Source organism: Vidua macroura, chromosome 7, assembly GCF_024509145.1.
Source record: "Vidua macroura isolate BioBank_ID:100142 chromosome 7, ASM2450914v1, whole genome shotgun sequence".
Classification (NCBI taxonomy): domain Eukaryota; kingdom Metazoa; phylum Chordata; class Aves; order Passeriformes; family Viduidae; genus Vidua; species Vidua macroura.
The window spans coordinates 19,286,524-19,301,289 of NC_071577.1; the positions used below are offsets into that span (position 1 = coordinate 19,286,524).

A 14,766-nucleotide genomic window follows, 5' to 3' on the forward strand; every position below is an offset into this window, starting at 1 on the left:
AGGAGCAGCGGTGCCCGGGACAGCCCCAGCGGTGCCCGAGGGCCGAGGCGGAGCCGCGTGCGGGGATGGGCCCGGGGCCCCGCGCGGGCCGTCCCGGGAGGGACGCGCTTCCCTTTGTGCCCGGCGGCGCGGCGGCCGCGTTGCCATGGGAACCGTCCCGGCGGCCGCGGCGGGCGGAGGCGGGCCGAGCCGAGCGCGGCGCAAGATGGCTCCCCGAGGCGGCGGGACGCAGCGTGAGCAGCGGGCGGGGGGCGGGCGCGGGCTGCCCCCGGTGCCGCGCGTCCCCGGCCACCGTCCCCCGACACCCCCTGGCCCGGCCCAGCCCAGTCTGGCCCGGCCCGGCCCTGCCCTGCCCGCCCCCTCCCCTCCCCTTCCCTGCGGGCTGCGCCCGCCCCGCCCCGCGGCAGCAAGTGGCAGCGGCCGCCGGTGCCGCGGGGCGCGCTGACAGCCCCGCGCCCAACTTGTGTTGCAGGCGCGCCCCGCCGCTGATGCGAGAGCTGCCGCCGCGCCAATGCCAGCGCCGCGCCGCCCGGCCAGCCCCCGCCGCCCCCCGGGCCCGCCCCGCCGCCGCCGCGATGGCTCTGACCTTGTTCGGTGAGTAAAGCGCCGCCGCCTCGGCCCGGCGGGCGCGGGGCTGCCGCCCCCATTGTCTGCGGCGCGGCAGCGCCTGGGCGTGGGCGCCGCCCCGCAGGGCCGGGCCCGGGGGTGCGGGAATAACGCCCCGGCGGGGGCTCGGCTGCGACGAGCAGCGGAAAGTTAGGGTGCCTCGGGAAGCCCCGGCCGCCGAGGGGCTGTGCCGGAGACACGGGCTGGCCCGGGGGGAACCCCCGGGAGAGTCGGGGCACACGGGGCGCAGCTGCCCGCGGCGAGCCGTGCCTGCCCGCCGCGGTCAGCCCGGGAAAGGCGGCTTCGGGAGTGCTGCTCCGGCCGTGCTGCACAGCCTGCGACGGCGTGGTGGGAACCGGCTTGAGAAAACTCTAGTTTAAACTGTTGAACATGCGGGTTCCGCTAAGTAGCGGTATTAAATTAGGCTTGTTTATGCTTAACATGTGCAATTTTACAGCGGGCAAACAAACAAAAAGGCTTCAAATTGTGTCTGGCAACATTAGGTAAATGCAGTAATGCAAAGGAAAACAGAAATTAGTATAACTAAGGTCAGTACAGAGTTAACAGTATAATCGGGATACTCTTTCTTGGAAGAAGCTCATGCACCACAAGTGATTTCTAGTGAATAGAGGATGCAAAGTCTGTTCATTGTATTTAGTCTGTGGATTTTATTTCATATATAAACAAGTGGCTTGCTTTCATTCATTTCCTGATTCTTGGACTGGTACAATTTCTTAAAAGACTAAAACCAATTTTTGGGTTTTCTTAAAAATTGACAACGGCTATATGATTCTGCGTATTGAACCCCATCTAAGAAGAAGTTTAGCACATGTTGCAAGATATCTCCCTGCAAATAAAATCTGTGCTGTGTTGGATTTAGCTACAGTGCTGTCTCCCATATTTATATTTCCTGCTCAAGTTTTTCAGGATGCAAAGGGTTCATAGGTCAGAGTAGACTGTCTCTGTCGTTATATACCTGATCTTGTCCCTGAATTCACGGGACTTCAGGAGCTGCAGGTAGGGGGGCCCTGCAGGTTGTCAGGTGTAGGGTGAGGATCAAGCTCTTTAACTTAGAAGTGAAAGTGAACACAGAGATCATACGGCAGATTGGCTGTTTTGAAAAAAAAAACCCAACCTGCTGTTTATGTTACATTGTATCATTTTGAATTAGATTGTTTCAAAATTCATAATTTGTTACAATGGCACTGAAGGTAAATATTGTCGTTTTCCCTAACAGAAAAAAAAATAGGCTGAAATACACACATTCTACATGCTGAGTGTCATTATAATCTTTGTCTACAAAAATTAAGAATATTTTAATTTTAACTTTTAAAGAAAGTGGCATTCCTATATCTGATACCTTTTTTTTAAACTTATGTGATTCTTCCCCAATTTGTATGTGTTTGATCGACTGCATGACATATTCTATTAATACAAATTTGCATTACAAAGTAACTTAATGGTTTTGTGTGTTATCACATCTGTTGTTACAGTTAGTGTCATTGATACGCGTAAAAGATAGTCAGAAGATAGAGTGGGGTGCCCTGCTGTGTCTGTCTCATTTTTAAACATTATCTTGCTGAGGGTGAAACCTCAGGATTGCATGCTTTTAAGAAAACAAGTGACAATAAAACAGTGCAACAAATATGGCTCATATGCATCGACAAATGAATGTGATGCCTTTCACAAATGTAAAAGCTTTACAGTATATCTTAAACTCTGAATGCAGGAGTGTGAGTTGTGTAAATGCAGAAGTGTATGTGAGTGCAATATCTTTGCAGATGTGGCTGTGATTAATTTATGGTTGAGCTAGCACAGCTTACTGTGTTGCTGTGAGTCCTCTGAGCTAGGGTAGCTTGCCACACTTTGTCTCAGCACGTAACAAAGACAGACTACAACATGCTTGCTTTGAGCTTCAGGAACAGTGTTCAGCCTCTGTTATAAATGTTGGTTGCTGATGGATAGTTACATTTTCAGTTACTGCACTGGGGCTGACCCATAGTAAATCATTAAAAATATAACCCACAAAAGAGGGGGGTTTTGTTTATTTCAACATAACCCCCCACCAAAGCAATATCAGCAAATCTGAGGAAAGGCAAAATAAATGTCTGAATTAATTCTGTATCTGTTTTAAGGCATTAAGCAGCTATAACTGTACTATTTTAAATTCTCATGTATCTTATACTGGTAAAATTGTCCTGAGCAAACAGGTCTCAGGGGAGTGGTTTCTTTGGTTCTGCTCACTCACGTAAATTCTAGGCTCAGTATTGCATTTTTATTTTCCCTAACCCGTAGTGATATATCATACTGAACCAAAGTTCACCATTCTCGGGCTAATTCTAATAAGTTGTGCTCCAAAAGCATGTAAAATTTGACATAAATTGCCATGTCAACTTTGGTGAGGGAGAAAATTTGCCAAGTTTCCTGGGTCCCTGTCAATCAGTGTGTACTTCTATGTGCACAGCAAGGGAGAGGAGAGGGTTGGGAAATGTCATAGTGTGCTCTTGGGAGTGTTTTATGGCTCTTTCAGTGCATAGTGCAAAGAGTGTACTAGGGGGATAGGTCTGGAGACCAGGCTGACATTGCTGCAGATCCTGGATTAGCAGGGACAAGCTTATCAGGCAATTCAAAGTCAGGTCCTGTTGGAGGTTGCCCTTTGCCATTGTCCTCAGAGCAGTCCCACATTGCCACAGGAGTACTGTCTGCAGTTTGCACCTTTGAGGTGGCAGCTTGAGACTCTTGGGAAAGTTGGTTGTGAAAAGAGTTTCTAGTATTAACAATGTATCAACAACATTTTTTCTGCAGAAAACCATAAAAAGCCTAAGGGGTTCCTGACTTACCCCTTCTCTGTTACAGCCTATTGGCAAGATTATGATGCAACAATAAAGTACAAGGGAGGAAACTCTTCACTTCATCAGTTTTAGTTATTTTGAAATGCTTTTCTTCAGCTTGTCATTGTCTCTCACTCATGACCTTCCAAGATACCCTGTGTTGACAGCTGGCTGTATGGAAGGTATGTAGGGGGCTGCCCATGTTCCCCCAGTGCAGTGGTACAGATGATGAGTCTGTGATGTGGGTTATGGGAAAGAGGAGTTCAGCTGCTCCACAGATGGGAAAAGGAAGAGCAGCCCCTGTTGGAATTAGTCAGTAATGGGAGAGCCTGGAAGCTGTGAGCTGGAAACATACCTCTGTTACCTCAGTCATGCTGGCTACTTCAGGCAATGTGTCATCCCAGCAGGGTTCATAGTTATGCAGGGTTAACTCTCACAGATGTGTGCTGTGATTTTGGCCTGTTCAGGGCCAGAACTTGGGTTCCATGATCCTTTTGGGATCCAACTCAGGATATTCAATGACTGTGTGATAAAGTTACAACAGCAGAAATAGCCTGTTGTGACCATAGGTGCTCACCCATGTGTGCCATGACTTTTCATGGTACCAGCCAAAGCAGGGTTTCACGAGTACATTCAGTTTGTGTTCCAGTGGCCAAGCACTTGGAATGCAAGTTTGATCTAACAGTGGAAAACAGGTCCTGTACAAGGACTGCATCAGCAAAAGTCTGGAAGACAGTTTCTCTGAGAAGCAGAAAAAATTTCTGTCTGATCCTTTTGTTTGTTGCAAGTAATAGAGATGCAATAGGTTTGATATCCATACAAATTGCTTATTAAGAGTCGGTGGGGATTTAAAATTAATCTTGGTCCACACAAAGTGCACATTTTCACATGCAGTGTGTGCAAATGTCTGGAACTTGAGCAGATGTCCAGTTCTATTGCTGTTTTTCCTCCTACAGCACAGTCGTGTTGCCTTACAGAAGGTTGTGGTGATTACAGGTGTAGCCTCCTTTTTCTCTCTGACTATTTCTTGCTGCCTGATGCAGCAGCTGGAGTGGTGTATAAGCCATTCTCTGCCATCTCAGCACAAAGTCTGGTGGCTGCCTGCCCAGTCTTTGGGAAACTGGGCTGAAGCCACTTGCCTGGTTTAGCAAAGAGGCGGCTCAGGGATACCCACCAGTCCTGCTGTGCTGAATCCCTGCAGGGTAGCAGCTTCCTAGTGACAGGAAAAGCAATCAGTCACGTTCCTATGGCTAGACTTCCTAAAGCCATCTGTTAGTACCCTAAGATGTGAGATTGCACAGTGACAGGGCTGAGGTGCATGCTGTCATTCCACTTGGATGACTCAACTACTGGAATGATAACAAACAATGCAGAGGGATAAGGAGGGGAAGTATTAAGTTATCCCACTGTTTGCTTGTGTCTTTGAATATCCTGAAATGTGTTTAAAGAAAGTCCAATGTTTTGTACTTTGAAAGAAAAAATGTTTTGTTATGTTTAGTGCTTGCGAGTTGTCCTTGTCTTTTACAAATTCCCTTCCTGTTCATTTATTTGCTCATCAACTCTCTTGTGTGAACAAAGGAAGACATTTCAAAACAGCCAGGAGACATTTTCATGGACATATTTATCATTAGTTATTCGTGTTCTTGCCTTCTTGCTTGGAGCCTGCCAATGGATGAAAACTCATCCCTGAGTATTGGTGGTTAAGAAATGAGAAGCGAAGCAATTCTCTTTTAATCTTCAAAGTGCTTGCACTCTGATGAGGTGGCTACAGCTGAATGGGATTAGAGACAGAGCTGTAGTCAGCATGACAGATATGGTTTTATAAGGAGATGATGAACAAGGACAATTTTTAGAGAAATCTTTAGGGAGAATATCAGAATAAAAGAAACAGGCAATACACTGCTAAGGCAGAAAGAGCAGGGACTAAGAAGCCAATGATACCTCTGTTTCAGGTGTCCGTGCATTTCTGAAAGAGCATGTAAATAGTAATTTGCTCACTTGGCAGAATTGCTTCCACGGCTGTGAGCTCTGATGTTGTACTACACAGAATTAATTTTCTATCACTATTTTCTACTATGGGTATGAAGTGAACCTTTTGAAATAAGTTCTTCCATACTTGAAATAATAATTAACAAATTACTGTTTCAAGTTCTATGCATCTGTGATTACTGTTCTCCATGCAAACTGTGCTTACTGACTCATGGCTGCTTCAAAAGGTAAGATATACTTATGTTGGTTCAAGCACATATTTTCTAATGTGTCAGTCTTAAAGAGAGAAATTTTTCACTAAATAAATGTTTTCTTTGCTTGAGAAAGGGCATTAATTTTTAGAGTGCTTGGTTGGCACAGGTACAGAGAAAGTAAGTGTTCCTCTAAAAAATGGCTCACAACAGGTAATGCTGCATATTCTCTGTAGGATAGGAAATACTCAAAAATTAATCTGCTTGTTTCTTTTCTTGTGTGCAGAGCCTTCTAAGAACATGAAATAAACAGATCACCTACAATTCAAGTTCTTCTCTGTATTTATGTATGTGGCCCTGAGCTATGCTTAAAACTTGTGGCTACCTGTGACTGTAAAGTTTATTAACTAAAGAGTCCAGTTGTACCAGAAAAGTGGTCTCTGAATATGTTCCTTAACTGAAGTAGGTAATGGAAGCTTGTTCATGGAATTGGGACATTTATAGTAGGGCTTTTGTCACTACAGGGAACATAAATGTAGAATAACAGGGATGGTATCTATCATGGATGCTTCTAGGTCAAAAAAATTAAAGAACTTTGAAAACTTTGAAGAGCATAAGGTGAGCAACAAGTGAATACATATCCCATGTGGAACTGCCTGTGATAGGTCTTTTTCACCAGAAAAGTAGTGAATTCAAAGTGATCTTTTTAACCTGGTTGCAACAGATACTCTTGAAGTGGTTAGCCCTTGCTTAAAATACTTGGGTTCATTCAATACTGACTGATACTAAGCTAATTTTAGAGGACATTTAAGCAATTCAACATCTAGTCACAATGGAAACTACAAATAGTCTAATTAGATGAAACTATTTAGGGATATTAGTACAATGTCTAGGTTTGGGGTTTTTTTTAACATTTAAAAATGAAGGTGATTTATTAAAAATTGAAACCATTTTAGAGAGAAACTAGACCTTCCAACTCCCATTCATGTGTCTGGGAGGAGAAGTGTCCAGGTGCTGAGAGTCAGAAGAACATTTTCTCCTAGGTGCTGTGCTAGCCTTTCATGATTTATAGAACCTAATGAAACAAATAAGGACAGCAGGCTTGATAAGGTTTTGCCAGCAACGCAATCAAAAGAAAAACCTGTACAGGATCTATTAACTAGTAAATTGGTATAAATTGATCAAAATACCAGAGAAGCAACACTAACAGTATTCAAGGATGAAAAAATTTGAGTCATGGCTTCTCAGCTTAGTACTTAGAAGTGTGCTTCACACAGTGGCAAGTATAAAATTTCCTTTCAGTTGTGAGTATTAGAATAAGAATCTGAAGAAATCAGAAGTTTGAGCGTTGTTGCTGAAACTGGAAAGGACATGTCCAGCTGTGTGCTCAAGTAATGAATTAAGGTGAGATTTTTAAAATTTTCTCCAAGGAGATTCTCTTATGTTATCATCAGCTCAGGCACATCACTGAACAATTGCATCCCTTTCCTTCTTGACACCAGCAGGCCCACTAAGAATGGAGACAGTCTGTGTAACACAGAATCTCATCTGATGATGTTGAAATGAAAGACACTCTGAATATGAGGATCTGGGAAGGTTTCCTGATGTACACTTCACATTGGCCAAGGGCTGATGTTTCAGGCATAAATGTTGGGTTTCTTCTGTTTGTTTTGGACTCAGTTGATGCTTTTTGCTTTGTCAGGTTTTGGGACTTTATTCTCTCGCTAATTCACTTCAAGAGGTCTTACATGTTTTTTTCAGGTGTACAAAAAGTTTTCCATTGACAGAAAGACATCTCAATGTCAGCAGGAAAAGATTGTGTTTACTCACAGTGGCAGTACTATAGTCATAATCTAAATACTGCTCTGAAACTCAAAGCTCAAGCCTTTTGGAAGACTGTGCTATTTTTGTTGAATAAAGACAGATTAATCAGGATCCCCCAGGGGTGCAGACATGTGTAACTGCGCTGTGCAGTCTAAGCTGAATGAGCATTGTTGGACAATTCAGTTTTTTCTGAACTTGGGGTGTAGCATCCACAGCTCAGGCTACTGAGCTGCTCCACCCTGTGGACAGAGATTGTACAGTTCTGCACACAAATGTCTTCACAATGGAACAAAACAGACCCGAGACCTGGCCCAAGGGCTCTTTTGTAGTTATTAGCAGAAGATGAGATGCTTCCTCCTCCCTCATAAAATCATAAACTGGCTTGGTTATTCTTTCAGTGCCATGGATTGTATCTGGCTTGTACATCTTCACAAACAATGGCAGAAAATTTAAAACCCTTTAGATGTTGCTTTTTTGAGTCTGTGTTGAAACAAGGAAAAGTGCCATTTAAAGTCTCTGAAATATTTGGTCTTCTAAAGCATTTAACAATATAGCTAGGACATGGTAATTGCATGACATCTGGGCCTCAGGCACCCTCGCTGGCCATGTCCAGGAAGATGCTGGGAAGAGTTTCTGCAGTTCTCCATGCTGTTCTGAGGGTTTGGCTATGGCGTGAGTGATTGGTCATTGTCCTGATTCTAGTCAGGGGGAGGGAGGGAGGGAGGTTGGTCACACCCAGCTGGAAGCCAATAGTATTGCTGTGTGTGCAGCAGCCTCTGTGAATGTGTAAGAATTGGTTGACACTTGACATTTACAGCACTCTGAATGAAAAAGGTATATAAAATGGAAATGATATATATGAAGTGATTTGAAAGTTATTGGAAATTGTGCTCATAAAATTCTATTTATTCGTCTGTGAGTCTAATTTCCATGATATATTTTGATACATTCATCCCTGAATTTATTTTCGTGACCTTATTAGCTATTCTGTGATAAGCATCATGGAAGACTGGTCATGTCAGGGCTGGTTTGTTTTTGGTTAAAATTTTGTTAATGCTGATAGGATGTGATGAAGCAGTCTGTTTTTCATGTGACTAAAGCTTAATCCATTAGAAGAATGCATTAGGAAAACTGCATTCTCTGGTTGTGGACCTCTGAAGAGGTTGCAGGCTGGACTTCCCTGCTCACAGTGAGCAGGTAACTTCCTTTTGGTGTCTGTCAGTTCTGTAAGGAAGCCCACTGTCACATCCAGCTTTGGTGCAGGTGGCAGGATCTGGCTCTGCTGAAAACGTCTTGTGGTTGGGTCTGGATACTCCTGGTGCTGGTGGGAGGTGGTGGTTTCCTCTCTGCTACAGTCCTCATCTCCTTCGTGCTTCCTTTGTTGCAAGAGCAGTCTTGCCATTTAAGAAGCTGAAATAAAAATATATGTTTTCTGACCTTGATCAGAAACTGAATGTCCCAAGGCAGCTTGTTTGTGTGAAAGTTCACTCTAAACGTGGAGGTAAAACTCTGCTTTCTAAATTGTTTTGTTGCCCACCGCATTGTGCTGTGCAACCACAGCTACACAACCACAGTTGCAACCATTTAAATTACATACCAAGTACATTAGAGCATCATAGAGTCACAGAGGGGTTTCAGTTGGAAGGGACCTTAAAGGTCATCTAGTTCCTACACCCCCTTGCCATGGGTAGGAGTGCCTTCCACTAGAGCAGAGCCCTGTCCAGCCTGGCCTTGAGCACTTTCAGAGATGGGGCAGCCACAGCTTCTCTGAGCAGCCTGTTCCAGTGCCTCAGCACCCTCACAGTACAGTATTTCATGTAGGAAATTTTAGAGTACTGCTGCAGCAATAGATAAGGAGAGACTAAATTATTTCTTGCGTGGTGTACATAGAGGACTGTGAAAAAAGGAGAACAGTTCTGAAAAAAAAGCTCAGTGCCTTAGTGCAGTACCTGACCATTCCTTGTGCTTGCATTGGCAGGGTACAAGTCAGTCTCCTCAATGCTGAATTATATCTGATACATATGCAGTCCAAAGCAGACTACAGACTATAAAAGTTGCTGATAATTATTTGGTAGGACCAGTCTTTCAGTATTTTTCAGCTGTGCTTTATGGTTTCCATGTGAATCTGGACACAATGTTTCAGTGCAATCTGGGATCATTTTTCATTAAAAAACTAGCCTACAAAAAAACCCCAAACAGGATGAACTTCTTCCTCACCTCTCTCTTACGGGCAGAACATGCACATGTAGGTTTATCCTTCCAATAAAGGAAGCATGATTTTGACACAGCAATTAATTCTACTGATTTCCTTTTTGGCTTTTTTTTTTTTTTTTTTAAGCAGTATATTTATAAATGGGACTTAAGAAATGTTGAGGAAAATCTTCAGTGGTTTAATAGAAACAGAAGAAGAGGAAGCTTGTCACAGCATTCATTTCCAGTGGTGAGCTCATGTGCCTGTAGCTGTGCTGTTGCTTTATTGTGGTGCTCAGGGAGCTCCTGGCTGGCCTGTGTATCTTCCCAATGCCACATCATGTCAAACAAAGCTGTGGCCACAGTCCCCTCCCTGCACCCTTGTGTGCCCCTCCTCAGTGGCAGAACAGCAAACACAGCAGTAACTCGATGGAGCATCTTGTATTCCTTAGATTTTGTACTATATAAAAAGATACCCCCACCCCAATCCACCTCCAGCTGCATTAGACCAAAGATGATAATTTAGTCTCGACTTGCTCTTTTGCAGGCTCAGAATTAGCAGGAGCTGAACCATAGTCCCTGTGTCCCAGCTGTCCCAAGGCATGATGAGCCCCAGGCTGGGACAGAGAATGCAGCACTCCTGGGACAGGAGCCCAAGCAGCCTCTGAGATGAGTGAGTTGCAGACTGCTCTGTCAGTGGGAGAGCTCACTCTGGCTAACTCAGCTTTTTGATTTTTTTCTCACTTAGTAGGAAGGTCTATGAGAAGCAGAAAGATCTTTTTTTATTGCTTTTTTTGGTGGGTTGGTGTTGATGCTGCTGTTAATGTGATTTTTAAATGTAAAAACCTGGTATTTCTTTCTCTCACTGCTGTGCAAGAGCAGCTGTGGAAGACACAAGCAGGGCTTGCCACGTCTCAGAGCTGTCTTAGCATTTGCCCTTCTTTCTCTATGGAAATCCTGTGTATCACAGCCTCTGACAATTGCTTACAACATTCTGCCTCACAGCAGTTTTCACCAAGCTGTGTCAGGCCAGGACCATTTTTAAATTATAAAATTGATTTTTGATCTGTCACATCCTATCTCTATCCTTCTGTCTGTCTGTATGTGTGTATGTGTTTTCCTGTGCTGTCAATTGCCATGATGGGGTTCTTTTTATAAAGTCAGAGTGGGGTTGAAGACACAAAAAAAAGCTGTTATCTAGAGAGACAATGCTGGCTGGGGGAATACTGGGTTAGCAAGACTTGGGAATAGAGATACTGATCTTTCTTTGATGGACTCATCTACAAGGGCCTCTGCTTCTCTCACCAGCTACTGTTCCTATTTTCTGTTTAGATGTCTTATTATGTAGGACTAAGTCTTCTTTTCACTTGTGGACAGTTCCATGGGATCCTAGTTCTAGTAAGGATGCTTTGATACCCTAGAAATGCAGCTAATCATTTTTGGAAACCTGGTTGATGTAATGCCATGATAACATGAGAGCTAATAACCCAAGTCTCCATTACTTGTGGACCAATTTGTCTTTCTTCTAATTAGTGGAAAAAAAGGAGAAATAAAACAATTTCAAAACAGAGACAAGAAAACCATCTGAGTTCATCTCCTGTAGGGGGAAGGAAATACGGAGTTAACTGAAAAAGGACTTGGAGGTTATCTCTGAGCATCAATCATATCAAGCTTTCCAGCTATTTCTCCCATTCCTTCAGAGTAGTACCAAACCTCTGTTCAGCTCTCCTTCCAGCAGCCTGTTCCCAGCTCCCCTGATCTGCTTTTCTCTTCCCAAACCCAGAAGGAACTGAGGACAAAGGGGAGGCCCATGCAGGAAACCTCTCAGTGCTTGCAGAGCTGCTAAGGCACTCTGAGACCATCTGGCTGTTGCTCCAATCCCACAGTGTGCTGGGTGGTGCAGGAGCACAGCTTCTCCATGGACTGGCCCTGCTCTCTCTCCTTTGTCTGGTTCCTGCCTAGTGCAGCAGATGAGCCTGCCTAGGAGGAAAATCATTATGAAAAAGATGGATGTAATGCTATAAACAGGGAGGGGCTATTGGGTGAAAAGCTTTCATCATACATCATTGGCTGCAGTTATAATAGTGAGCCATGGCATTGCCAAAAGGAAATGTGAAGTTTTCAGCTTTTCTACCTGGAGCATCCTAATTCATTTCTTTGGAGGCCTCTTGAATGTTTTGTATGAGAAGTGGGTGAGGTGAGGAGTGGTACATCTCTCAGGCTGGGGAGAAGCTCACAGTAATCAGAGAATGCCTTTTGGACTAAAACCTTAAATTCCAATTTAAAAAAAGGCATCCTACCACATTGTTTCCATTTCCTGTCTCAAACCCTGCCAATAATTTTTTAGGACTTTCCTTCATGACATTGTAAAAAGCAATCATGATCCTGGGCAGGGTTACTTTATGTGGTAGTTGCATCTGTCCTGAAAATAAGGATGTAAATACAAACCATATTTTTGCCTGAGCAATGGTGTGTGTTATTGACATCTGTTTTAGAAAATGAAAAATCTGTTTGTAATAGGAATCATAATAGGTTTTCTATAACTTGATGGTCTAAGAGTTTAAAGTTTGAGGAAGGAGAAGCTACATTGGTTTGACCATCTGACACAGTTGGAGAGATGTGCTTTAGAACATGTGAGTCTGTCTTGATGCCAGTTATAACAGCAGTCAGAAATCAGATCTGCTTTTAATTTTCTCTGGAAGGCTCTGATTTTTGTTTGGGCTGCTAATAGGTGGTTTGGTTTAGGTTTGGTTTTTTTTTTTGTTTGTTTGTTTAGTTTTGTTTGTTTGTTTGTTTGTTTTTTTAGTTTTTTTTTTGTTTTGTTTTTTTTGTTTTTGTTTGTTTTTTTTTTTTGTTTTGTTTTTTTACCCCAGGAGGTTAATGAAGGCACAGTGGCTATCTTGGTCTGAAATGCAAAGATGGACAAGTTCTCAGTGGGTTTTTACCAAGGGATAGGGTGGCAGAGTCAGTCTTGTGCTCTTTTATTGAGGTTTAGCTTTTGGTAAAGCCTCAGTGCTCTACTTAAAGGTGTATTTTAGAGTAGTAAAGTGAACTTATGTTCATTATGTTGGTGTTGTGTGTGGAAAAACAAATCAAAGCAACCAAGCAAACAGTGATAAAGCATGTCTCCCCATTCAGCAAATTAGGGGATTATGCAGTGGATGGAGGGGTTGTATTTCAAAAATGCTTGTCCTTTTTTTAGGGTATTTTCTGCTCAACTTTGACTGGACAGACGCTGTATTCAGGGAAGAAGATTAATTTACAGTTAGAAAACACTTTTACACCATATTATGTTGGTTTTTTTCACTAGTAGGGTAACTGTTAAGAATATTTGTGTAATCAAACTCCAATCAATATTCCCTGTTAGATGTGTTAGAGAAATGAAGACAAAAAAGTGTTTCTATGAATGCCTTGAGACTGTGGCTATAACAGTTGTCACTGACTTTAAGTTATGGTAAAACTGTTGTGCCCTTGTTAGTATTATTAATGTTTGGAGGAAGTGAAGCAAGCAATGGGAAATGAGCTTTGTCTTTGTGCTGGCAGACTTTTAAAATAGGAGACAAAGAAGGATTTGCTGAAGAAAAAATAGGAAAGGAAATGTCAAAGGGTTAATGTTTTCTCCTGTATTATCCCTTGCTATGGTTGAAATGAGAGAGTATAAGAGTAATAGCCTCAACAGATATTTCTTCAGCCTTCCATGCAAACTTCACTGGCCATGACCAAAACAGTGTCTACAGAGAAAACCAGTCTGGGTTTAAAAACAAAGAAATCTGATTGCAGTGTTCAAGCTTGTGCAACCTGACATTACTCTGAATTTACAGTGAACAAGAGTTTGCTTTACTGAATCTAAAAGATACTTGGAAAATTTTCCTGTTAAATCTAAAAGAGGCAATTCATCCAATAAAGGCCCATTTCTGAAAATTTTGACCTTGCAAAATTAGTCTGCAACAGACCTTTCAAATAAGCCATAGGGAGGATGGGAAACTGCCGAACTCATTGATCCATCTCTTCAGGGCTGCCGTCAGACATAGTCAGTTCTGTCACAATGAATTAAAAAAAAAAAAAAGACAGGCTGTTTTTATTTTAAATAGATACATTAGAGAGGCATGTTTGATTTTGACAACATCTTCAGTTGGAAGTTGTTTACTGTGTAAATGAGACGTTTCAGGATACATGTGGTGATGAGGGTTACAAGACAGCCTTTGGCCTGACTCTGTTGTTTTACCTGCAGCTGACCTGCAGAGCCATGTCAGGAAGCAATTCCCATCGTGTCTGTCTCTTGTTAGGGAGCAAAGGTGGTGTTCCCAGTAATACTGAAAATCAGCAGCAGCCTGTTGTCTGGAGACTGAGATACAGAAAGTAACATTAAATTCCGTCTTTATTAAATGCCCACAAGGTGGCACTTGTCATCTTTTTACCTCTCTGAGAGCCAAATTTTTATACTTCCAGCAACGCTAAGAAATAATACTAGATGTTTTGAAACTTATCTTAAACGGTAAGCTACCTGTGCTTTCATGGGGTATTTCCCCACTCCTCCATTAAACTACTATCAAGAGAAAACCAGCTGTGTTTAGCTTGTTACCGTTGCATAAGTGAAAATTTTACCTCAAAATTTAAGATTAATTTTTTTGCTGTAAAAGATTTTTTAAAAATTTATTTCTCATTACTTATGCAGTCATGTGCCAGTATTTTATCTGGTAAAGAGGAGGAAAAATGAATACTTGCTTCCCTTGCTTTGGTTAAATGAAAATCTTGAAATGAATGATTTGCAACCTGGTCTAATCACTTAGAGGATGAGTTCATTCCACTGCAGCAGTACTTGTGATAAGCAAAATATTACTTCTTAAAATTTCCCATCATTCATAAAGAGGCAATAATAGTAGACCTGCTCATAAAAAGCATTGAACTCTGGCTGTTTTCAGTGGGTCTCTCATTCAACCCCATTAGAAGCATTCCCACAGAATTTATTGTTGACAGATCAGACATTTGTAGAAACAGGATGGCACTGTGATCCATTTTTTCTTTCCCCCTCAAGACTGATGCAATTATCAGAGCATGCCCTTCTTTAGGCCCCTTCACTTTTGCTGAGTGTGCTTTCTTGTCTCCCCCTTGGTCATAGCAGAGAAATGCCATTA

At 42.8% G+C, this 14,766-nt stretch overlaps 1 protein-coding gene across 2 annotated transcripts in view; it reads left to right on the forward strand.

Annotated features, from left to right (window-relative positions):
* The first annotated feature begins 486 nt into the window (after nt 1–486).
* Nucleotides 487–14,766, forward strand: part of CHN1 (chimerin 1) — a 93,422-nt gene continuing 79,142 nt past the window's right edge. The window contains exon 1 of one of the 2 annotated variants that reach the window (XM_053982512.1): nt 487–594. In XM_053982512.1, coding sequence (XP_053838487.1) covers nt 489–594 — 106 coding nt within the window. In that variant the 5' untranslated portion in view covers nt 487–488. Of the gene's footprint in view, nt 595–10,285; nt 10,305–14,766 lie in introns of those variants that run through there. The other variant, XM_053982513.1, reaches the window with a different exon arrangement.